Source organism: Cottoperca gobio, chromosome 17 (genome assembly GCF_900634415.1).
Source record: "Cottoperca gobio chromosome 17, fCotGob3.1, whole genome shotgun sequence".
Lineage (NCBI taxonomy): Eukaryota > Metazoa > Chordata > Actinopteri > Perciformes > Bovichtidae > Cottoperca > Cottoperca gobio.
The window spans coordinates 24,724,096-24,750,624 of record NC_041371.1 but is presented as its reverse complement, the minus strand read 5'-3'; the positions used below and the strand labels follow the sequence as shown (position 1 = coordinate 24,750,624).

Here is a 26,529-nt window from a genome sequence, read left to right as displayed (position 1 = left end):
TCTTAATAAATCAGTATATGCTATAATGTACGGTATACAATATTATTCAGATTTAAAAGGTTGTATTTATTTTTCATTGTTAATGTTAGCTTACTTAGCTATAAAGGTTCTGCAACACTGGCCATCAACAGTTATGGGTATGCATGTAACCTATTCATTTATGTTTTAGCTTAATCTTGTAGACATTTTCACAACAAAAAAATCACTCACTGGTTGGCCGTGGTCTAACATTAATGCGGGCTGAGCAGAGACATGAACCACACTTGAGCTTGTCCACAGTAGAAATCTACTCTCATTCTAGTATTGTAGTACTGCATATGAATACAGTACTCAATGCACTGTAGTACAGTATTGCAAGTGAATTGTATATATTGGGATTGGGAACTATATTCCTACCTACACAGCTTTTACAGTATTGACATGAGAACATTGCCTGTGATGTTGATGAGGTGCTGAAACAGAAGCCAGGATACAGCCTCATGTTTTTTCTGTATACAGTATATTTTGCTATGGTCCACACATCTAACTGTGTGTTTGTTGTTATGTATACAGTATTAAAAAAATAATTAAAACATGTTTTTGTTTATATTACAGTATCATTTTGTTTCTATATTTGAATAAAAACATATTATACAAACCTATTTTAAATACATACTGTACTTACACAGTCACACTAAATATGCAAAAGGAATAAATACATGATAAGGCATTCATACTAGTGTTTTCATGGAGTATTTAATTGGTTATTGCAAATGTCTATTCATATGATGGAGTGTGTGTGTGTGTGTGTATGCCTGTGTGTGTGTGTGTGTGTGTGTGTGTGTGTGTGTGTGTGTGTGTGTGTGTGTGTGTGTGTGTGTGTGTGTGAGTGTGATATCTGTTAACAATTCAGAAAAAAAAACAGTTTTCTGACATTAGCTGCTGCTTTTTCAACAATGTAGACCTTTAGAATATGTGCATAATATTCCATTAACAATACAGCAATATTTTTCTAGCCATTCAAAGTATTTTTTCTTATTACCTCTGACTAATTCTTATCAATGAATTACAATATTTTAAATAAAATGTTCTATTAAAAAATATATATTTTACATTTCATTTTCTGCTACATTATTCAACTAAAACCTTGGTTACTTGCGTCACACTTTGGAACTTGGTACTGAGCACCCTCTATGCTGCCAAACACTGAACATTGATTAATTTTTTTGCAGCTTTTGGGTTTTGTTTTTTGCAAATGAAATGAAATAATAAAATGTCCTCACTTCACTGTTTGATTGAGGTAATCTAGGTTACATATTTGGATACAAACATACATTTTTATGATAGGGGGATTTAATGTCCATTAACAAAATAATCCGTCCCCCTCAATCTCTTATATTGGTGCTTTTGATTAAATCGTCTTTATATAAAACCACACTGGGCGATACAATGCATAAGGGAGTTATAAAAGACAAAAACAAATGTATATACAAATAATAATATATTACGGACACCCCTCAGTATTTCAGAATGTTTTAGTCCAAGGCGCGCTCAGCGATTTGGCGCTAGACTGTCTCCGGTTTACTGTACGGTCTAAACCAGCTGCTATAACATAGACACTTTACTCTTTCAGCTTTTGACTAGGGTTTCAATATATAATCCTATGACATTCATGGACAATAATGTCTGAAGAGGAAAATAAGGTTTCCGATGAACTTTTCAAAGATGTCAAATTCTACGTGGTAGGGGACATTGACCAAAAGGTGAGGCTCTGGACACGAAAACGTTAGCTTCTCGTAGCTAAATTGGTAGCAGGCTAAATTGCTAGTACCATTCAATCCAAATGAGGTGCTACAGGAGAAGCTAACCAGAAAGCTAACTGGTTGACATGCTAAATGAGTGAACTTGCTCTTTGGCTAACATTACATTCACATACAGTACTGGGTCGATCCCTTTATTATGTCCTGTTATTTATGTGTTAGATTGTGATTATGATACTTGACTTCACTGTGAATATTGTGTGTAGAAGCTTACTTAACCTAGCACTTTACTTTGCATGCAGCTCCTTAGCATTAGCTATGAGTTTCATAGTTGCAGATGGTTAGCTGCTAGCTTATTGCCTGTGGTTTATCTGTCACGGGTTTTGCTCAGCTAGTAATAAAGCTGGCGTTTTTTAGCCTGCTTTTTCTAAACCATGACGGCTCAACATATCAGTACTGATACTGTGCTGTCCTGACAGGTAGTGAAATACTTAGGCGCATGGGATTATGCATGGTGTTATTCTGCATCAACCTGTGACTATCCACAGTTTGCTAAATTGGGCGCTCCTTACTGCGCATGTATCACTGCTATTTCCCTCGTTGGTGCTGGGGACCTGTGGCACGGAGCTGTACTTCCTGCCAAATAGTGATTCTCAGTCGCACCTCGTTCAGTGTGTTTATATACAGCAGATTCGATGTATCACATTAAGTAATATGATTTTACCAATAAATGACATGCAACAACGTTTTCAAGTGATGCACCACCCTGTGACGTTATCGCTCAAGTGAAATAACATGAAAACATAACGCTACACTACAATAGTTGTTTAAAGAGCCCTATCACATAAAATGTAACCTTATTTTGCATTCTGTAGGAACTATGTTTCAAAGGTAATGAATCATATACTTTTCTGGTTGTGTAATATCTGCACAATTCCACTTTTAATCCAGTGCACTTGACTGTCTGGTTAAAAAAACACTCACTGCCATTTATTTGTCTTCCCTTAGTTTGAAGACTTTTTTAATTTCAGTGTTAACACTGACTGTTTTAGAGCTAAGATGTAATGTCTTTTTGCTGAGGAATTCTATTTATGCCGTGTTCAAATGAGACCATTAAAAGCAGGTTATGAGTTAACTGTACTGAAGCAATGTCAGAATGAGTGAAACTTGCAACAGAAATGACAAAGGAATTATATATCTAAGAAATATCAGTGTTTGAACAGGATTCTACTGAATACTGACTTTCTTTTACAAATGCTGTGTTGAAATGCTGCAGCCTTTGAAATCCATTAGTGCTTTCTTAAATTCAGTGGATATGCTCTATATTTCTGAATGGGTTTGACAGACAGTCACTGCCATCAGGATTCTGTGAGTGTGATTGATAATTTCTTTGCTTCATGGTTATTTATGTAATGTGTGTAAATGCAAGATGTCTGTGGCAACTAGCACCTCCTCAAACTAATTTATAGCCGTAATTTTATTTTAAAACCTTCTATAGTTATCATTCTCCAACCCCTGCCTAGTGATTTATTTGTTTCAGAATATTGCAATGAACTGAACTTCATCTCAGTTAGTTAGTGGTGTTCTATACAAAGTAGCTTCTACAAGTGATTCAAGTCTTGTCATGCCTACACTCTTAATTTTATATTGTATGATATTTGGCCAGGACTGCTAATAAGGATTATTTTCATAATCCATTAATCTGCTGATTATTTTCTCTATTAATTGTTTGGACTATACAATATCAGAAAATAGTGAACAATGTCCATCCCAGTTTCTCAAAGTCCAAGGTGATGTCCTTTTATGTCTTATTTTATTAGTCCAACATATATGATATATGAAGGAGGAAAGCTGGAAACTATATACATTTAAGAGGCTGAAAACTGCATTTTTCTTACGGCTGTAGTCTGGATTTAAGTAGAATTTGACTGAACCTTCTCTGGATGCTCCAGGTGGTGCAGCTGCTGAAGGCGGGGAAAGGGAAGGAGGTGTCCTACAATGCTTTGGCCACTCACATCATTGCAGAGGACGGGGACAACCCCGAGGTGGGCGAGTCAAGAGAGGTCTTTGACCTACCTGTTGTCAAGGTAAGGCAGAGTTTGTTCACACTTAACCAGGTTAGGCTTACTGTCATTTTTCTTCATTTGTCATATAGTTATGCTTTTTGTTTTGTTTATTTGACCATTGCTTCCTTTTTATTTTGGGTACAAATTGGCCTTACAGCCAGTCAGTGTATTCTAGCATAAAGACTGGAAACAGGGATTAAGAATAAGCATATTTCTAACTATTCCTGTAATTGTTAAAACACAGCATGTGAGAAGTGATAATTTTGTTAGTTTTCTTAATGTTAATTTTTAACCCCAGTCAAACAGTAACAGCAGCATTGAGAAGTAAATATCAACTTGCTTTAATTTATTGTTCTCTTCATGTTTTCCAGCCGTCCTGGGTGATCCTCTCAGTCAGATGTGGAGACCTGTTACCGTATCCTTCTCAAAGGGGTGTCATTTAAAAATGTTCTGAAAAACAACAGTGGTAATGACAGCAGAATATTAATGTTTAGAATTCCAGAAATTAAAAAAAGTGTTTTATTCATTGGCCCAAAGGATTATAGAATGTGCGAAATTCATCCTAATGTCTCAATAAGAGCGGCATGTTCCTCGTTTTTCCATAACTATGAACACCATAGAGTTACTGGATTCTCCCCAGAATCAGGACAGATATTCTTTGGTGTGACAGCTTGTCTTCCCAGGGTAAGTGTGTGTGTGAGAGAGAGAGTGTGAGAGTGAGTGAGTGTGTGTTTTCAAGAAATCTAGATGTATGCACACAGTTGTCAAGTTCTTTTCAGAATGTGCAGCTTCCCTACTTGAAAGGGATGGAAGCATCTACCTGAAATTTCACTCAAAGACCAAACTGCTTTATTTCACTTTTTTCCTCCTTTTATTTTTTGCAGGTTCAGCAAATAGTTTCAGACAGTTCCATTTTCCATTAGCAATTGATGTTTAGGCATTTAGGTGAAAAACCTTTTGAATAGAAAAAAAACTGAAAAGAAAATTAATATACATTACACGCCAACTCAAATAATTAAATATACACATTTGTAATTTCAAATATTTCTATTTCATTAGAACCTTCGTTAATTAATTAACAAATGCACTCCCACTAAATGAAAATAACGAATGCACAACTGCTGCCATAATTTTAACAGGTAATGCATTTCATTTCACCAAGTAAATTTATACTTCTAACGGCATTTTAACTTTAAGTACTTCATCATTTTTAATTAAATACAATTATGCAGTCATTTTTAAACCACAAACAATATAAGAAAGTAAACGAGCCGTTCTGTAAACATGTACAACATCAGTTCACCGAGCCACACACAAGCGCGCTACCATCATCACGTCACAAATCCAGCGTCAATCAAACTAGTAGCGGCAGCGACCTCCAGCAGGTAAACAGTATCTCCAGCTAAAACTTTCAGCGTTTGACCTCTTCAGTCTCGGTAGATAATTTGGCACTGCACAGTCTCGCTTCGGATTTTGGCACCGTCACGAAAACAGCATCCTCTCTCGGCGCTGCCCCATAACGCCAACGGTGCTCTTTTATATGAGCAACACTCAGGTAGATTGGTTGCGTCCGGTTTGTCCTATTACTATCTCGAAAGATCCAGTTTGACTTTATAGTTTAATTATTCTAAAGTAAAGACATGGACAATGTCGCTTTACTTCTACATAACTTGGGGAAAATAAATCACAGTTTAAGGTGATGGAGGCCCTCTACTTGTGTGTGTGTGTGTGTGTGTGTGTGTGTGTGTGTGTGTGTGTGTGTGTGTGTGTGTGTGTGTGTGTATGTGTGTGTACTCAGCTTCCAGATGATCTCAACGCTTTGTGGGCGTACATAACCTTTTATGGAGGAGAATGTCAACTTAACCTCAACAAGAAGGTCACCCACTTAGTAGTGAAGGAGCCAAAGGGGGTGAGTTCCTGCTCTGTGTGTGATATTTACCATTTTACCACTTCCACGCTGCATGTTATTGCTGAGAGAGTTATTTGTCTTTACCATCAGTGCTGATCTCAGGCTCTTTCAACTATGCAACAAGTGGAAATGAAAGCTTGACATCATTATGGCTACTTGTAATTATACAGTGTATTTTGTGGTTCTTTTTGTCTGCACTCCAGGCCAAGTTTGAGTGTGCCCTGAAACACCCGGGCATCAAGATCGTCACCCCGGACTGGATAACACATTCTGTTAAAGGTAATGTTAGTGCTGTCTCTGATGTATTAATGCATTCATTTCACTTTTCAGTTTGGTTGATTTAGAATCTAAAATTTGATTATATGACGTGCTGACTGAGTTTTGAGGATGTTTCCATAGTAGTGCTGCAGCTAAAGATTATTTTGCAGACTATTGTCTCAATTAATTGATTAATTATTTGGTTTATAAAGATGTCAGAAAATAGAATTGCCTGTTAAAGTTTCCCACTGCCCATGTACTCAGGTTGCTTGTTTGATTCCACCAACAGCTTAATCCTTAACCTCTTAAGGGGTGGTGTAATTTACTCGAAAATACCTACAAAGGACATACCTAAAGTATATTAAAAGCTGCTCTTCAACCATTTGCACCATATGCAAAACAGTCAGAATTACTCTAAGTGCTTCTGGCACTGAGTAATAGTGGTCTGAATATACTGAAGTTGAAGAAAATAAACTCCGTCTGAATTCTTTTGTTGAAAAAGATGCCTGAAGATGTCTATAGCTGGTAGGTAAGAGCTGGAAAACACAATAGGAACATAGCATCAAGTATTACCAAGTGCAGATGCAAATTTCAGAACAAAAACACAACATATTAGACAGGTTTTTAGAGTAACACCAAACTGCAATTTGGAGATATTATATTTATTGATCAAATATTATTTGTATTGCTCACAAATAACTATTATATACCCATATTTCCCTCTCATTAGTAATGACACAGTAAGTGAAGTATAAAATCATTTTTTACAATATTTGTGTGTTTAAAAAAATAATAATATATAATAATAAATACAATTTTGCAAAACAAAATAACATTTGTAAAAAATAAACCAATGAAGTAGCGCATCAAATTTCTCAGCGTTTCATTGGCTACACAATACGCCAGTCACTGGGAGACTCGGTTGCTATAGGCTCGGTCTGTAAACAAAAGAAGGGCTGGCACATCCTTATCAAGATGACATTCATTGGCTATTGAAGGCTGTTGATAAGGCATGGAAGCTCCAATTAGCTCAAATGAGGTGTCAATCGAACGATTAGAGGCCAGTCTCCATTTGGGAAGCAGGCGGTCAGTTCTGCAGCCAGCGGGAGTAACGTTTTTACAGAGTATAAACAGAATATCTCACACATCGATCAGCTGATTTCAAAGATTGCAACAGCTGTCTTTTATGGACGTGACGATGTTGGCGATCAATATCTTTTTTACCGGAAACGATCGTTTGGACCTTTGGCAATGACACAGGAGTGTTTTTTTTGGATTATTACTGATTACAGGATTATTATGAGGCTTCATAGGTGAGTTGGCTCAAAGTTATGATTTAGATTTTTGAGTTTAATTGCTATTTTGAGGAGCTGATTGTACCTGCTGTTGGGATTGTGATCTCAAAATCTAAATAGATGAGATTCTAAGCTTTCTAATAAGATGTGGCATGGGTACCACATCCAGTATGGTGGACTGTACACAACACACGGCAAAATAAAACTCCTGCTGGGCCCGTGGGCCCACGCGGTAAGAGGTTTAGTATCATATTTGTCAAAGAAAAAGATCAAATATTCTGAACCTGAAGAAGCTGCAACCACAGAATATTTGGCACTTTTGCTTGAACTAAAACGACGAATCAATGACTAAAATTAAAGCAGATAATTTTTTGGTTGATTTATTGTCTAATCATGGTAGCTCTACTCTATAGTACAGAGAAGAATTGGTAATCTAATAAATTCATCAATTGACAGAACAAATATGAACTATTTTAATAATCATTAAAACATTCACTAACAGCTAACGTTAACTCGCTGTACTCCTGCAGATTTTAACATGGATTTCTGTTGTTTACAATGTAGCATTATCAGTGAACTATAGGCTGCGTCTCCTGGCATCTTGAGTTTAATGAATAAAATAATCACAAAAAGTCAAGTGTGCGGAGCGTTTGGTTGAGCGAAAAAGATAGATGTTGTTAATGACACAACAGACATGTTTTGTACACTTGCACTACACACAGTATGAACATGTAGCTTAATGTACAGTTTCTCTTCAATCTTAAGCACAACATAAACCTCAAAAGAAGCAGTTCTAATACGTTTCATGAATATGTACGTCAACGGTTTTTAATGTCATGCTGTCATCCTTTCTCATTAGAACTATGTATATAAGCAAATATAAATTGTCTGTCAAAGAAAAACAAACTAATAGGAATTAAAACATGGCATTTCAGTCAGAGGAGTCTAAAGGTATAACTATAAATCCTTTATTTTAAGGGTGCATTTTAAGTGAAGTGAAGTGAAGGTACAATTAAAATATATATACATATATATATTTCCAACATATTCTAGCTAATCACTGTGATGAGATCAAATCCAGTCAGTTGATTCAAAACAAATGACTCATCCCCTCTTTCCACCTTTTACAGACAAAAGCAGGAAGGATGAGGTGCTCTATCACCCCAGACTCACGTACGTGGAGCCTGACGAAGAGGAGGAGAGTGAAGCAGACTCATATGACCAGCACTCCCATTCAGATGGAAGCTACAGCCCCCGGCGATCCAGGCTGTCCAGCGGCGGCTCGTCTGGTGAGGAATCCAGTCCCCGCAGACGACCAGGTCCTAAAAAACTGAACTCTGTGTCCCCGACCTCTCCCCGTAAACCTGACCGCCGCAGCGAGCGCATGTTTGACGACTCGGACGATGACTCCGCCACAGAAAAGGAGGGCACCAACCTCAACTGGACGCCGGCAGAAGTCGTTACGCCGACGCCCCCTATTCCGACCGGCACTGCCAGACGGCGAAGTGGGCCACCCGGCTGCAAAGACCCAGTGTCATCGACAGGCAGTGGACTGATAAACCTGTGTGCCACTGTGCCTCCGAGCAGTGGGGGAGCCATGCCTGCAGAGGCCCGCTCTGCTGCTGCTGCCATCAGTCACACCACACAGCAAGGTCAGTATGTCAGCAAAGTTCATTAACCTCATCCACAAGGCTGCACACTTCCTCCTTGATACAATTCTATATCACCATTAGGCCTACATTAAAAGTCTTTCTACACTGTATGGTAACAACCATCTGACAGGTGGAAGAGATGTCAAAGACTTGGACTGTGTCAGACTATGATCTCAGGTTTGAACCAAGTCTGTGGAGTCATCGCGCTGCAGTGGAAATGTCATCCATCTGAACCATTCAAAAAAACAAGCTCTGGCCATTTGCTAGCCCAGCACACAATAAACAAACTCAGTTTTCCCACAAAGTAGAGTCTGTTTTTTCCTTTTCTTGTAAACAGCCTCTGTGTTGCATTTCCAGTCCAGAATTGAAAGATTCTTCTCCACCTCCTCTCCCAGAATGTTAATGGGATCAACAGCAGTCCTTGTTTTCCTGAATGTGTTTCATGGGAATGTTGTTTCTGACCCAGTATCCTGTTACTGAAGGTTTCACCTCCGTCTGCTTTTTAGGTGCATCAGTTCCAGAGGGCATCCCTGGGTGGAGCCCGGCTGCTAGGACCCTCCGCAACATCACCAACAACTCTGACATGCAGCCAGCCACTCGACCCGCCAACGTAGCACATGTAAGAAATTCCAACAGTGCTCCCTACCTGCTGTTACTGAGGCAACTTCTACCTGAGGAAGAGCAGGGCCACAATTCATGACTGAATATGGGCTAGTGATGGCAACACTGATATCATTATGCTTTCTCTACATTTTAACTTATTTTTCATTGTACTCCTCTGTTGCAGATCATCCAGAATCTGACAGCAAATCAGACAAAGCCATTGGAGCAGCAGTCCAATCAGAGCCATGCTCAAACCCCCAACAGTACCAACCCTCTTCTGTTTAATCAGTCCAAACTGGCCAGCCAGCCTCTCACAGCAGAGCAGCAGCAACAGTTACTGCAACAGCAACAGTCACAGCAGGCAGCCCAACAGCAACAGTTACCACAGCAGCAACCACAGCATCCCATGATGCACCTCCAGCAGCAGCATCAGATGATGCAGCTACATCACCAACAACAGCAACAGTCACAGGTCCCACAACAACAAGGGTTTGCACAATTGCCCCAACAGCAGCAACAGTTTCTGCAACAACAGCAGCAAATGCACCAACAGCAGATGTTTTCGCAGCAACAGCAGCAGCAGCAGCAACAACAACAACAACAACAACAGCAGCAGCAGCAACAACAACAACAACAGCAACAACAACAACAACAACAGCAACAACAGCAGCAGCATGCGTTCTCCCAGCAGCAGCAGCTACGGCCCCAGCAGCTCCTACGGCCTGGTTTACAGCAGCTGCAGCAGCAACAGGCACTGCAACAACAGCTCCAGCAGTTCCAACAGCAACAGCGCATGCAGATGTTTCAGCAACAGCAGCAACAACAAAATCAACAGCAGTTACACCAACAGCATCTACAGCAGCAGCAGCAGCAGCATTTCCTACAACAGCAGCAACACATGCAGCAGATGCAGCAGCAGCAGCAGCACCTACAGAATCAGCAACAGCAGGCTCTGCAGCACCAGAACCAGCACAACCTGCAGCAGCAGCATCAGCAGACAGCACTGCAGCCTCAGCTCCAGCAGCCGCCTCACATCTCCCAGCTGTTTGGACACGAGCCGGGACAAGAAAGTGAGTACACTCAGCGTGGTGGTTGATAATCGTCACTCCAGGCTGCTCAGGGTTCAACCTTGCCTGGCAAGTGAATCAAAAATATACTTGCCCAAAGTCAGTTTTTACTTACAACAAAGACTAAAGTTAATTGTCATGTCTAATCTTTATCTGAACTATAAATTAATCTGGAGTTTCGCCCTCACCCTCCACCCACTAAACTCCTGTTTCCAGGATAATTGAAATGCTTGAGCTTCACCATTTTTTATGCGAGTCCCCGATCTGGACTGCGCATGTGCAACTCTCAACAGAGATGGGTAGAGAGTGAGATGACTTACTCCTTAGCTACTTCCATCATCAGCTCCGAAATAATTTTTTGTGTTTAATTTTTTTTTTTATACCACTGGCCCGATTGGGCAAGTGAGTTGCTAGGTTTAGTAGCCCATTGTGGCATTTTAATTGAACCGGGCAATGGCGCAATGAGCCCTGCTGGATATATTTTATATTAACACATTGGTCCAGAGTGAAATATTACTATTACTCTGTTGGTATTTAGATTTGAATTTAGCATTACATTTTGAGGTGAACATAAAAGCTGTGGACGCAATAAATAATAATGATAATTAAAGCGGCAAGCAGCGATATTTGGGCCCTTGCACATTCATGGCGCGATGCCGGTTGACGCTGCAGTGTATTGCTGTGGCCGTTAGAGACCGGGCGAACGAGGGGAATGAAGGGAGCGTTATGCGCTGGAAATGACAAATTGCAAATCTTCTTTTCTGGGGAACACACACTTTACAAACACAAACATTATGTGTAGACCGCATAATTACATTTTCATGTAAATCGGATGATGTTAGACCCATAAGGCTGACTTCCTGTTGCCAGTAGGTGCGTTATGATACAATGTTGACCTTTTGAGATTTGGGGCCGTTTAGACAGTGCACATTGGAGTTACACCAATTTCCTTTCACGGAGAATTGTGCAAAATGGCTAGCTCGCCACTGCAAGGGCATTCCATGAAATAGAAAGATTTCAATAACTTTTAACTTTTAATAAGTCTATTGCATAAAATCTGTAGGAGGAGTTTGTTAAAGTACAAAACCTGAAAATGGCCAAAAATACACATAAAAAATCACACTAAATTCAAAATGGCCGACTGCCTGTTAGTTTAAGACAATAGCCCCAAAGAGACTTTTTTTAAGATTCTTTGTTAAAACTTATGAGTCCACTTGCCACAACCAAGCACAATAACCTTATTAGTTAAAACATTTTAACACTGTTAATGTGTGTGCCAAGTTTTATGCGTTTTCAGGCATCTTTAGAACCTAAAAAATTACTTCCTGTTTGATGGCGAGTGATGCGTCGCCACGTGAATGGCGTTTCACAAAAGCTTTGAGCTGACGAAATATGAGGGTCTAAGAGCAGAATGCCAAAGTATAGCAACTGTAACTTCCTGTGTCCCGTAGGTGGCGCTATAACTATGATTAAAATTTGGCCGGTAGATGTCTTCAGGCCCAGACCCTCATCAAACATATGAATTTTTGAAAAGATTTGCCCATGTAGAGATGACTTACCTTTCTTATCTTTTTTTCATGGCGAAACTTCAAAATTTGCTGTGCCGCCACAACCAAGCCGTTCAACAAAACGTTACAATTTTCAATATGAAGCATCATCCACCTCTTAAAGCTTTTCTGACCACATTTCAGATGGATCTGCTTAATCTGTGAGAAGTAGGTCTTAAAATTACACAACCTGTTACTTCGTGCTCCCAGTAGGTGGCGCTATGACTTCAATATTGGCTTGTGGTTTTCTTCAGGCCAAGAGCAAAATTGCACATGAAATTCAAAATGTCCGACTTTCTGTTGGGTTTATGGTACACCCCAAGACGCTTTTTTGTATGTCTCCACATGATACATATACCTACCAAATTTCATGAGTCTCAGTGAAATTTAAAAGTGGGGGATTTTACGTTGAGTGGGAGTGGCTACCACAATTTTTTTACGCCCAAGCCAACGTAAAATAGTTGTAGCAATTTCAATAGGTCCTCGGGCCGACTCCGACGGTGCTCAGGTCCTAATAATATGTTTAATTTATATAGCACTTTTCAAGTAATACAAAGACGCTTTACAATAGAGAAACATTTCGTACAAGCATACAAACATGCATGGATGAGTGTTTCTGCAGTGGTAAAGGACAAGGAGGGTCGGAGGAGGGCAATGTTCCTGAGGTGGAAAAAAGCAGTTTTGGTGATGTGGTTGACATGTGGGATGAACGAGAGGGTGGGGTCGAGGATGATTCTGAGCTGGTGGACCTGGGTGGAGGAGCTGATGTTGGAGCCGTCGATGGTGAGTGAGAAGGACTGGGTGGAGCAGTGGGGAAATTTGGTATGATAATGAGTATTTGTTGCATCCATGATTTAATATTAAGACAGGTACTGGGTGTGATGATTTTGGAGGAGAGGTAAAGTTGAGTGTCAGTGGAAACGGAGGCCATGTTGGCGCAGAATGTGTCCGAGGGGAAGGATGTACAGGATGAAGAGGATGAAGAGGAGGGGACCGAGGATTTAGCCTTGCTTATCTTGATTTGGGACTCAAGTGTCAAGATCTGAGACTGACACATCAGCTGACCCCCGGGTCGGATTCTGCCCTGCATTGGAGAACCGATGTTTTTGTCAGGAATGAAAATGCATTTATAATGATTCAGATGTTAAAAGTTTCTGTAACTGCAACAAAGATTTGATGTAATTCTCAGATTTGACTGTCACTGTTAGCAGTTTATGTTTATTAGAACCATGTCATTCTTGTGTCCTGTATGAAAGTGTTATTACTTTTTACTTGCAAAATAATGACTTGGACTACATCCATACAAAGCACTGTTGTGACTTATTGTGTAAATGCAGGGTAATGACAACAGCTGTGCTGTGTGATTGGCAATATATACATTTAAAATGAGCGACCGCATACAAAGTTAAGGCGACAGTAACTGCTAACTACCCCTTCCTTTCTACTCGGTTCCCTTTGTAAATCCATTGAAAAGGTCTGGACATGGTTTTGTTGAACCTGAAGATTGACCTTTACCTTCTCTCTATTCTCTTTCTCAGTTCCACAGGATGGCTTCCTGTTAGGCTGTGTGTTTGCTATTGCTGATTACCCAGAACAAATGGCTGACAAACAACTCCTGGCCACGTGGAAGAGGGTAAGACAATTATTCACACAAAAAAATAATCATCAACCATTTAGAGCTGCCTGGGATAAACGACCAGCAGCTATGAGTGCTTATGATGACACATACGTGAGTCATTGGGAAGTTGATATTCAACATGTGTTTAAATAGACACATAAATATTGCTGAGCAGCAAAGTTTATGTTTACTTAACCCCTCCCTCAGGTCATCCAGGCATGTGGAGGTGCTGTTGACCCCACCCTGACCAGCCGCTGCACACACCTGCTGTGTGAGAGTCAAGTCAGCAACATGTATGTACAGGTAAGAATGTGTGCTATCAGAACATACACAACCCCATTAAGTACTCTATACCAACTCACACTGCATGTTTTATGGTGGTAAACACTACAAACTCACAGAAATCACAATCACAATCCAATTTATTGTCAACTAGGTTTTCACATACAAGGAATTTGCATTGGTGTTTAGGTGCATAACAGTCACAGTGAACATAGTAAGAGAAAAGGATATATGGATATAAGGTTACATGTAAAATATATTTGTTTAGAACTGAAAAGAGCTTTACACTGTACAATACTGACCAAGAAATGTGCAATTGTTCACAGTATGAAGAATATGTGTAATGTGAAAAACTAAACCAAGATTTGCAAAACTGTCTATTAATACACATTAATTTAGATGTGGAGACTTTGCTTTAATGTAACGTCTAGTCTATGGAATGGGATGGGGGTCAGTTTCAATGGGGGTCCCCGGCCTTGTTGAGGAGGCAACCTGCAGTTGGGAAAAAACTGTTCTTTAGGCGTGAATTCTTGGTCCTGATGGAGCGCAACCACCGTCTCGAAGAGTTTGTGTCCAGGCTGGGAGGGGTCAGACAATCTTTCCTGACCGTCTCAGGGTCCTGTGGCGTACAGGTCCAGGAGGGACAACATAGTGCAGCCAAACATCTTCTCTGCAGGGTGAATGATACGCTGCAGCCTGCTCTTGTCCTTGGCTGGAGCTGCAGCGTACCAGATGGTGATGGAGGAAGTGAGGGTGGACTCGATGTGCACCATCATAGTCTCTGGCAGGTTGAACTTGAGGGAGTTGATCCGCTCCCACTTCACGTCCTGGGTGATGATGGCGCCCAGGACGTGGAAGAACACTGGGGATTCTGCTGACTGGGGAGTCACACAAGGGTGATGGGGGCGTTCTTCTGAAAATCCACAACCATCTCCACTTTCTGTGTGTTCTGAGTGTTGAGCTCCAAGTCATTCTGACCGCACAGTCACCAGATGGTCAATCTTCCACCTGTAGGTCTCACCCCCACCAGAGATAAACCCAATGAGAGTGGTGTAAGAAGCTTGACAGATGGATGACTGGAGATGCAGCTGTTTGTGTACAGTGACTTGTACCAGCGCATCAGGCATCTTATAAGAGAAAGAGACCGTACAGAAGATCAAGAGGTCACACACTAAACATGCAGACAGGAGAAGGGAGGGACCGAGTGTCTGAAAGTTGAATTTCTAGCTTGAGTCCACTGAACGTGCTGTCTAATGAATCTGAAGCAAACATTGGCCTTGATTTCGTTTATTTTAACAAAGTTTGATTCAATTTGCCAAAAACATGCTGTTTTTTTTTTATGTTGGTGTTGATGCTTGTGATGTTTTCTCTTCCAGGCACTGAGAGAGGGGAAGCGCTGTGTAACAGCCCACTGGCTCAACACTGTACTAAAGAGGAAGAGGATGGTTCCTCCTCATCGGACGTTACATCTGCCCTTCGCCTTCCCCCCTGGCGCCAAACCCTGCTCTCAGCATGTAGGTCCAACGGCCACAACAATCAGCTACTGGTTCACTGCTTGTTAACTGTTGATGTACTGGATAAAGGCACTGACTATAAAAATACATTACCTTTTTAAATGTCAAGGAAATATCCTTTTTTTCCTTTTGACATTTTATGCTAATGTTTTCTTTTGTCTTGGAATGTCACACTTCCCATCTTATTTAGCCAGATACAAATCTAAATGAGTTTGAGATTTCAAGAAGTCTCCTCCATCTTTGAATTTCCAGAAATAGCTTCGCTAAGCAGAAACCTGAACCACTTCAATTTCACTGCGGTATGTGAAAGAACATAATCTGAGTCCATCTTTATTAGATTTTCTTTTGAAAAAGAAGACATACTCTTTATGTGGGGACAGCAATGGCAGTTTTTTTTATCCGGTGCTATGGTCCTGCTCCACAAACAGTAGCAAACCTATCTCAGTGTATACAGAGAAGAGGAGCAATCCTAATGTCACCAAACTCTAATATTGTGTTTGTTTTACAGTCTGGTAATGTCATTTTTACCATTGTATTTTCTGACGTCTGCCTGTCATCTCCGTAATCCAACCTTTTCTCTGTTGCTGTCAGATTATATCAGTGACCGGTTTTATGGATGCTGACAGGGATGACCTGAAGTTGATGGCCTACCTGGCTGGTGCCAGATACACCGGATATCTGTGTCGCAGTAACACTGTCCTCATCTGTAAAGAGTAAGATTTGGGGGTGTGGGTAGTATTTGTAGCTAGGGATGCACTAATCCTACTTTTTCAGTCCCCCAATACCATCCTGGTACTTGGGCTTTGGGTATCGGCCCCAGTGTCACTGATACCTGATGTCAGTGTTGGTATCGGTGCATCCCTACTTGTGGCAGAGCATCGAAACCTGGCTCTTACTATTGTGATCCAATGTGCTTCTCTTGGATACTCCATGCAACATATTGCTGTATAGAATTAGTGCTATAGAACTGAAAGATCTATCCAGTGATGCCTCACTGTAGAATCTCACATTGAAGAGAGCAAACTGAAATCTATGTGTTTATCAAATATTAGGATTTGCACCCTCAATTCTGAATGTTTTCAGTACCAGTACAGTGTTAGTGATATGGTCATCTTGCTGATCTCTCTTCAGACCCAGTGGGCTTAAATATGAGAAGGCCAAGGAGTGGAAGATCCCCTGTGTGAATGCCCAGTGGCTGTGTGATATCCTGCTGGGCAACTTTGAAGCACTGAGGCAGATTCAGCACAGCAGATACTGCATCTACACACACCCTGAACCACTGGTACCTAACCCACAGCTGGTCCAGAACCTGCTGGGTGAGTCCACTTAAATATACCGTCATTAACACAGACACTTGTTTTATGTTGCAAGATATTGCTACTGATGGAAAGCAACCCTACACACCAAGTCAAAGTGATGTTGAAGAATCACACAAAATACCAATTGTACAACCAATTGTATATATGTAACAGACAGCATTTATTTTTTTCTGTAACTTGAACCTGGTATTTATTGAAGTCTCTAAGAATTGAGAAAAACTAAAAAGTTTAGCATGAGTAAATGTTACCTTTTGTAACATTGGAAGCTGAAGCTGTATCCATTTGCCTTTGTGTGTTTACATTACTGCAATAATTAGATTTGTTTTCTAATATAAAAACTATAATCTTATGTACACTAAACTGCTTTCATGCCATCATTTACCACACATCCTTTAGCGCACAGTGGAATTGGTAATCCTTTTTATTCGAGAATCAATTTTGAATCGAATCTTGACCCAAAGAATCGAAATCAAATTGAATTTGATGGATTGATTAGGATTAGCACGATAAACCAGGCTGTGTTACACACACTCCTGTGTAAGAGAATCCTTGGTGTGTGTTACTTTTCTTTACTGCACATCATGGTGGATGATCCCAATAAAAGTTTCCTTCTTCTGCTTCTGTTTTTCTCCGTAGCTGCTTGGAGAACGCCGATCAAAGTATCTTCTGAAGCGTTGGCGGTGAGTTTGAGTTGAACAATGCCACAGTGTGCTTCACACTTGTTTGCTGTTTGGTGAATCAAAAAAACAACTCTGCCATTAGTCAGCTCATTCTGTTTCAGTTGCTCTTGTAGCTACAAACCAGAGCACTAAGGGGCACTAGATTGCACTAGTGCCCCTTAGTAACATAATTGATGTAATATTTCTGCAATTGGAATATAGCAACTCATCTCTGCTTGTAGACGGCCTGCTGTTGACAAAACTCCTCCCCACACTTTTGTCCTGATGTTTATTATGTTGCCCTTCATAAATTGTTAGATTAGCGTCAGAAGAGGAAATGGTTTGACCCACAGTCTGTGGATTTGATGCAATGCTTTTTAGTGTTTGACATGTAGCTTATACTTGAAAGTTGTTCCGTACAGATAGAGAGACCAAACAGGCAGTGATTGATAGATGCTGCACTGTGTTTGTGCTGCTCATCTGACATGTGTCTGTTCTGTGTGGTGTTCAGAGTCTCCAGCTGCTCCAGAAGCAGAAGATAAGCGACTCCACCAACCAGCCTGCAAACAAGAAGGCCAGGTACAGCAGTTCTGGGGACAGGCGGTTTGTCACTATCAATATGAGTTGGACCGAACATCAGCTCTCCAGATTACCATGTTATGTGCTATATTCTGGACAAAAAGTATGATTGTGTGTGTGTGTGCAGGCTGGAGGAGATCCAGTCCCCCAATAAGAAGCTTCCTCCAGAGTCTACTCCTCGAGTCATGTTCACAGGCTTTGAGCCTACACAAGTACAGCAGTACACAAAGGTAAAGTCAGCTGGAACGCACACACACACACCCCACATTTTCTTTTCACTTGTATCCAAATTAGCACCAGACTTCACAAAGCTGTTTAAACGGGACAGTGAGCCACCATCAGACAGGATGCTGATCATCAGCTGCATTAATGAGCTCACTGGTGTTACACAGTATACTGAAATGTAGCTTCTTTTTCCATACTTTTATGTCAAATGCGTCTAAGAATTTCCCAACGTTCCATACTTGTCGTAGGTCAAGAGAGGAGGAAATGTTTTTGTCTAAATATCCACTAGGTGGCACTACTGGCAAGGTGGCAGAGTCATGTGCTTGTGCAGTCTGCAGAGACGAGCCTGTGCATTCATACAGCTTCAGCTTCCAAAGAGAGAGAAGCAATGCCTCTGATCAACATGTCTTCTGCTACTGACAAACAGTGTATCATCTTCAGAAATAATTATACCTCCACGCCCTGTACTGCTTAACAAAAGGGACTGCTGGAGTCTATGGTGGGACTACTTTGCCTGCACTAATGGTGATGTGATGCATTAAGTGCTGCAAAACAGTTTTGTGAAAGGGAGGAAACGCTTGCCACGGTCCTCAGTGACAGACACCAAGGAGTACAAAACATGACAGGTTAGCCAATAAATAAGTACATTTAGCAAACATAATACCCCTGCCTTAAAAATAAAAGAAAGAGGTTGCTGGAGTAATGTCTAAGTGGAAACGGCCTGTTTTGGAACTACCAATAATACATGATACATTATTAACATTACTCCAATAAATATAACCATAGATGAGCAATTTGCCCTGATATCTGACATTAAAATGAAATAGTTAAGATTTCATTGAAGATGTATTTAGTTTAGTATTGTTTCAGCACCATTGTTCAGTATCGTTACTTAGTATTGGTGACATCACTAGAGGTCACGAGCATTCTATTCCGTAAACAACATATGTTTGTTGTTAACATCAGTTCTGCATCTGTGTGTTTGATGGGGTCCTCATCTCTTCCCCCTGTAGAGGTTACATGCTTTAGGTGGTGAAGTAGCAGACGGCAGTCAGAAAGTGTCTCACCTGGTGGCTGGTAAGGTGACTCGCACCGTCAAGTTCCTCACTGCCATGTCTGTGGTCAAACACATCATCAGCCCAGAGTGGCTGGAGGAAAGCTGGAGGAGCCAGAAGTTTGTGGGTATGTGTTAGTTCTTCTGAAAAGAATTAGGTTGTATGAAATTAAACAAAGTATAATATATATTGAAAATATATGTTCTTTATGTTGCAGATGAGCAGAGCTACACTCTGAGGGATGCAGAGGCAGAGGTTTTGTTTGGCTTCAGTTTGGAGGAGTCACTGAAAAGAGCCCACAGTGCTCCGCTCTTCAAGGTTAGACAACACTCACACAGGTTGACTCTGAAAGCAGTTTTTTTAATGGAGGTTATTCTCACTGGTAAAATACTGTAAAGACGTTACACAGCAGTGAAAGTAAGGGAACTTGGATTGGTTCTGATGAATGTATTTTGTATCTGTGCTTCACTGCCTGTCTGTTTGATGTGATGGGGTATTTAGGGGAAGTACTTCTACCTCACCCCGGGGATCTGCCCCAGCCTCAGCACCATGAAGCCCATCCTAGAGAGTGCTGGAGGAAAGCTGCTGACCAAACAGCCTTCCTACAGAAAGATCATGGAGCATAAACAGAACAAGGTGCTTCAAATACCTGCAATTCTTTAAAGCACCTGTCCACTGGTGTGTCCTGAGAAACACGGGCTGTTCTTGTTTTTAATATGCAACTAAATTAGGTTGGTATAATTACAGTTTTATAGGTTCCTAAAATACATTTTTATTCAATGGATGGCAGGTGATGTTATCAAGGAATGATGATAATAATAATAATTTGCATATCAGGTTTCAAACTAAAACAGACTAAAACATCAGTAATAAGCATTTTTACAGACACTAAAATACCTCTGATGCCTGATTATAGGGCGTGTCCTCTCGTGATTCTCGCGTGACTTCATCGCACATATAGGAGGAGAGTGAGATTGTAAAATCTGGATGAACTCTGGTTATATGATTAGCAACCATTCACATTGTATTTTGTTTACTTTTTTTCAGTAGTAGACATTTGTGTGATGTTTACATTGCGCTGAATGAAGACATCTATTTATTTGCAACTGTTACTCTTAAAACCTGTAACTTAAATTATTGTTCTCAGGAACCTCAAAGCTTCCATTTTGACAGAATTTTTGTTTTACTGTTTTGTTTTCAAGTGTTGTCGCAAGTGATGCAGATAAAATAATCAAATGTCATGAAGTACGGTATGGTTATTTTTAAACCATTTATTAATTGAATTTACAGAACAATTACTGTATCGTGATATATACCGTTACTGCGATATAATGACATATACCGTGACAAAAGATTTGGGCCGTATCGACCTTATTTCTGCTTATTAATTTACACATTTCTAACATTTCTTTTGTTGCAGAACCTTCCAGAGATCATCTTAATTTCCTGTGACAATGACCTGCACCTATGTAGAGAGTACTTCTTGAAAAACATTGGTAAGACACACACACACACTCTCAGGCAGTGTTTCTGCTGCGTCACTGCCAGCCTTTCTTTCTACATTGAGTTTCATAAAGCCGCTGTAGAGCCATGCATATCACTGCACATTCACAACACTGTCCTGCATATATTTCAGAATAAAAGTCTTGTTAACAAATGACTAGATTCTGTCCATGTAAAAAAAAAAAAAAATTGGGCTTTTATTTTGAAGTGCTACGTTTTAAAGTAAATATTTATTACATGTCTGTGACCTATTTCACAGATATGGACATTTGAACTGACTTAATGTTGCTGTTATGATGTCAACATACGGTCAGAAGGTAATTTTTCCAGTGAACCGCAGCCTGAAAAAATACAAAAGACCTTGAATCTCTCGAAGAGACGCAGCCGCCACGCTGCACTGCTCACACGACCATGCTGTTAACATGGGCGCCAAAATATAAAGCAAGACGTTCCGTAACGCAGACGTGCTAAAGTGTTTCTGATGCTGTCTCTGTTCCAGATGTCCACAACGCTGAGTTCATCCTGACAGGAGTTCTCACACAGAAACTGGACTATGACTCATATCCTTTACAGCAATGACAGCTCATAGTACATTAACTGCTGCTTTAGCATGTTGGCACCGATGGATTACAGTTAGTGGAGCCATAGTATTTTTACACATCATCATTATCCTACACAGCTTTCATTACCTATAGTACCAACAGTAGTCTGTATGTATTCCGTTTGCACTTTAAGTAACTATTCTAAAGGATACAATATGTACACAAAGACATTCTCTCATACACACACGCACACACACGCACACGCACGCACGCAAGAGGTCGGCTGTGGAGAGAATATAGCACGTTGATCTGTGTGAGGATGAGTTGCAGAGCCACAGAGCTGCTCTCAGTCTAAACTGTGTTTCCACACGCTGCTCAGACACCACATGTCTTCTTAATATCACACCATGACAGAATCATCATCAGTGCATATTTACTTGAATTTCAAATTTAATTGTTTCATCATATTGAAAAAAGTCAGTTTCTACAGGTGCTGGTATTACAATGCAGGAACATTCCATCCAGCATTATAAAACTAGTAACAGTCATCATTAATGTTAGATACGCTCCACTTTAATTAGCCCACCTAGCTGAAGCTAATGCAGTCCAATAACTCATGAAGGTTATAATGTTTTCTAGTTTGTAATTATTTTGTGTTATACAGGGGTTTCTAATATTTAGTTCAACCCGTTAAAATCAATGCCTACGTTTACATGCACACTGTTATTCCCAATTTGATACGGGTCATGTAAATGGCACATTTCGTTTGGATGTTAATAATCAGGCCTTATTGACATGCCGATATTCAGGTTTCCGGAGCATTCTTTGGACTTGTATACAGCTCATCATCTCATATTGTGGAATTTTACCGCAGTTTTCTGTTTACAAGCAACTCTGTGGACACAAACTTAATTTCTGTTCGGAGGGAGACACGCGTACCTTAAAAAAAATCTTATTTTGACAGCTACATGTAAACGTGAATATTAATGGAATATTGATTCTGCTGTGTACCCTTCAGACCCTTTAATGTTTTGTTACTGTGACAACAGTTACATGTGCTGTGGACAAAAGTGCGTTTCCTTGACAGGCACACGTATAAGTTCACTTGATGGTGAAGGATGACGTGAAGAGGAGGAAGAGATCAGGAAGCCACCTGTGTACAGTCCACACTGACTTTTCTATGTTTTTATTTCTGTGCATAGATCTCCAGTCATTTTGTAGATTTTGTTACCTGTTTTAAGAATAAATAAATGGATGTTATTTTTCTGAAATGAATGTTTAAATTATGGAGAATTTTAACCTTTTTCCTGTTGTTCAATTTGAATGTGTAAAGGCTTCAGCTCGTACACGCTGCTTTTTGGAATAAAAACTACATGTTTGTGAAAAATGTATTTGGCTGTGTTTGCTTTCTAATCCTGTTGTGTCATTGTCTCCAATATGTTTTATATTTAAGCATAGTTAGTGTCTTCAGCATGTGAAAAAAGCCTCAATTAAGAAACCTAAAAAATGCACCAAGTTTTGGGAATCAACTGAGCTATGTTCACAGGTCAAACTACCAACACTTAAAGAAAAGGTCACATTCAGAACAAAAGCTCCGTCTCTGCTCTTTTGAGGGTTTGAAAGCTTTCTTGAAGGTATTCCTCCCAGGTTTAAGCAGATAATTCCTGATAGATTTGATTTAATTAACTAGTAATGAGGCTCTGGGGTAGTTACTGGTGAAGTTCTAATTGCTGGCTGTCAGACAGATAGCCTGGGGTCATGTGTGGGTGGGGGTGCAGGGTGGGAGTAGGGTGTGCAGCGTCGCCTGCGGTGCTGCCCTCAAAACTACAGCAGACTATTAGACACAGCCTGAGCCAAGGTCATGTGCTACATATTCCATGTGCGTGTGCTTCCACATTCCTCCTGTTCGTCTGAACATCTCGTAGTGCCAAAGAACCAAAACTGAAACTTTGAAGTGCGGTTGACAAGAAGAGGCTCAACCATCCTTTCTGTGTGAGGCCTTTCATAGTGCTGTGAACATCTATTTCTTTAGCTCCTTTGTAGAAACCTGAGAGTCGAGCCGGGTTTAGATGGAAGCTGTAAACACACAATATTTAATGTTTGTCTTAATGGCAAACCTGAAAAACAACCTTCCTCCATTACACAGTTGGACCTGACCTGAGTGTCACGTGATGTAGAGTTGGATTTATTACTGGAGCTGTGCATATTCTCTCTATTACAAGAAAGCAGGGGGACTCAGTGTTTGATGCACAGGTTGTAAATACCTACTGCTCCGGGGATTTAGTGCTGCACGTCCAGTTGGTACTCACAAGATTCAGAAACTGACACATCCTACACTTCCTACACTGTAAGTGTTAGCTGCAGCTTATAAACCTTACTAAAAACTACTGCCACAATCACTTACATAATCAATAAAAGAAAGAAGTAAACAATACATGTGCTAAAATAATTAAAAAAGATTAACAAGTATAACACAAACAGGCAGTAAAACAATGAGGATACAAAAAACCTAATATAAACAGTTTAAATCAAATCAAATCAAATGTATTTGTATAGCCCAATATCACAAATTCTACATTTGTCTCAGTGTGCTTTACAGACTGTACAGGTTACGACACCCTCTGTCCTTAGACCCTCGCATCGCACAAGGAAAAACTTCCTAAAAGAAACCCCACAATTAAAGGGGGAAAATGGAAGAAACCTCAGGGAGAGCAACTGAGGAGGGATCCCTCTCCCAGGACGGACAGACGTGCAATAGATGTCGTATGTGCAGGATAAACAACATAGTACAAAAGTTACAACTTTTACTGGCTTTCAAGTAAAAGTGGGTTTTAAAGGAACACTTTACCTATTTGTATATTAGAGTATTCGCCCCGTGTTCTTTGTTTTTCTCCCACAGTGAACAAAGAATCCAAAAACAAAGGAAAATTCTTAATGAACATAAGAAAATGTATGCCACGTTTTAATAAAAGCAAAACTATATCAACACATTAGTTTTTAACGGTCACACTCGTGCACAAGTGTCATTACCCGGTCATATGTACAAGTACTTCCCAAACACACGACTTCTCAATAAAACCGTACTATTTAAAACACTTTGGCCTGAAGTCTCTCATGCTTGTGCAGGTGCACTGCTCACTCGTGTGTTTTATATTGTGAGGTTGTAGTTATAATACATGTGTTATACATAAGAGATGTTGCTTTTAAAAGCAGATGTCCTGCTGCCCATGTGATAATGACATCATCAGATGAATGAAGAAATCCACATGAGCAAGAACATCTCTGAGCACAGAGTACACACACGCACACACACACACACACACACACACACACACACACACACACACACACACACACACACACACACACTATTTGTACGATCCTAATTAATTCCAATTAGAAATGCAAATAATGAGACACATCTTTGATTAAGCAGCAGTCAGGCTCCTTGTTGGTTTGTGATGTCCTCCTCTGACGCAGCCCAGTTGTGGGGAGAAGGAAGGGAGAAAGGTATTGGGACACAGAAAATGTTGTAATTAATGTAGAAATGCTTCATGTGTGATATTTCTAATTAGTCCCAGGTCCCTCCCTCTGTTGCATCAGACACACTTTTGGCCTGCCAACTTCCCCGTGTTCCACAGGATGCAGAGGAATTACAGACTAATTACACAGAGACTCATCTGGCCCTGCAATTTACATATGAGCTAATTAGCATATGATGGAACTAATTACTAATAATTTAGCCAATTATAAGGCTGGGCTGTCTCATTACGCTTTTAGAAAAAGGAGGCTTGGAGGAAAATGTATTGTTTCAGACAAAGAGGAGAGCAGGAGAAGGTTCAGTGTGGAAACAGTGGGCAGCTCCTCTGGACCTGCGGGTCACCTGAGTAGATGTGGAGGTAGAGGTGAATATTATTCATTCACTGACAGAGACAGCATGCAGGCTCACGCAATCATTACAGCACGGAAATCTGATGTCACGTCATCTGATAGAGAACGAGCTTCTACTACAGTCTCGCTCTCTGCCTGAGGATCTGAGACTTTCAGAATCAGTAACATCTTTTAAATCACTCCTAAAATCTTAAAAAAGCGAAGCTTTTCATCAATGCAAGCACATGATTTTATTGTCAACATTTCTTATCTTTTTAATGTTATTGCCTTCTATTTTTTACATTGCTTTTTTTATTGTTGTAATTTTTATTTCATGGCAACACTGAAATGTTTTTTATTCCTGTTGTACCATGTAAAGCACTTTGTTTTAAAAGGTGCTGTATAAATAAACTTTATTATTTTATTGCAGAATGAGGGAGAGGTAACGTAGCAGTGGCAGTCAGTGGTTCTGATCTTAAAGACACAAAGTCACTAACGTTTGCTCAGCTTGTTTCTCTGAGAACTTAAGATGCAGACGTCCGAGGACTAAAATCCTTCATCCGGTTCAAATATAGAGTTAAAAAGCACCAAGATGTAAAACGTGTCTTAAAACTGGATAAAAAGTCAGTTTATGAAGCTTCTGGCAGACAAACACAACGCTGACGCTGCTCAAAGGAGAGACGACGCCATGACAGGAGAGAGAGGAAACGTTACCTTCAGTGACATTACACATTTCTCTGAACTCACTACATATACAACACAGAACTGATGACACCATGACAGGAGAGAGAGGAAACGTTACCTTCAGGAACATTACACATTTCTCTGTCTCACTACATATACAACACAGGACTGATGACACCATGACAGGAGAGAGGAAATGTTACCTTCAGGGACATTACACATTTCTCTGTTTCACTACATATACAACACAGGACTGATGACACCATGACAGGTGAGAGAGGAAACGTTACCTTCAGGAACATTACACATTTCTCTGTCTCACTACATATACAACACAGGACTGATGACACCATGACAGGTGAGAGAGGAAAGGTTACCTTCAGGGACATTACACATTTCTCTCAACTCACTACATATACAACACAGGACTGATGACACCATGACAGGAGAGAGAGGAAATGTTACCTTCAGGAACATTAAACATTTCTCTGTCTCACTACATATACAACACAGGACTGATGACACCATGACAGGTGAGAGAGG

The 26,529-nt window shown here is 40.3% G+C and overlaps 1 protein-coding gene across 4 annotated transcripts; it reads left to right on the top strand.

Annotated features, from left to right (window-relative positions):
• Positions 1-1,526: 1,526 nt before the first annotated feature.
• On the top strand, positions 1,527-22,823 carry paxip1 (PAX interacting (with transcription-activation domain) protein 1). 4 transcript variants are annotated; one of them, XR_003833938.1, is made up of 24 exons: positions 1,531-1,742; positions 3,692-3,826; positions 4,177-4,220; positions 4,426-4,489; positions 5,604-5,714; positions 5,918-5,993; positions 8,398-8,919; positions 9,426-9,538; positions 9,707-10,592; positions 13,675-13,769; positions 13,962-14,057; positions 15,413-15,550; positions 16,142-16,263; positions 16,682-16,866; positions 17,506-17,549; positions 18,040-18,107; positions 18,235-18,337; positions 19,346-19,514; positions 19,605-19,705; positions 19,889-20,023; positions 20,808-20,883; positions 21,150-21,207; positions 21,390-21,450; positions 22,526-22,823. XR_003833938.1 is itself a non-coding variant. In XM_029453704.1 (23 exons), the coding sequence occupies exons 1-23, from the start codon at positions 1,662-1,664 to the stop codon at positions 22,539-22,541; spliced, it is 3,441 nt and encodes a 1,146-aa protein (XP_029309564.1). In that variant the 5' UTR covers positions 1,532-1,661; the 3' UTR covers positions 22,542-22,823. The 4 variants fall into 4 exon arrangements, 3 of the variants coding, with proteins under 3 accessions (XP_029309565.1, XP_029309563.1, XP_029309564.1); XM_029453704.1 differs by lacking the exon at positions 21,150-21,207 and having other exon boundaries at positions 1,532-1,742; XM_029453703.1 differs by lacking the exon at positions 21,150-21,207 and having other exon boundaries at positions 21,390-22,823.
• The last annotated feature ends 3,706 nt before the right edge of the window (positions 22,824-26,529 follow it).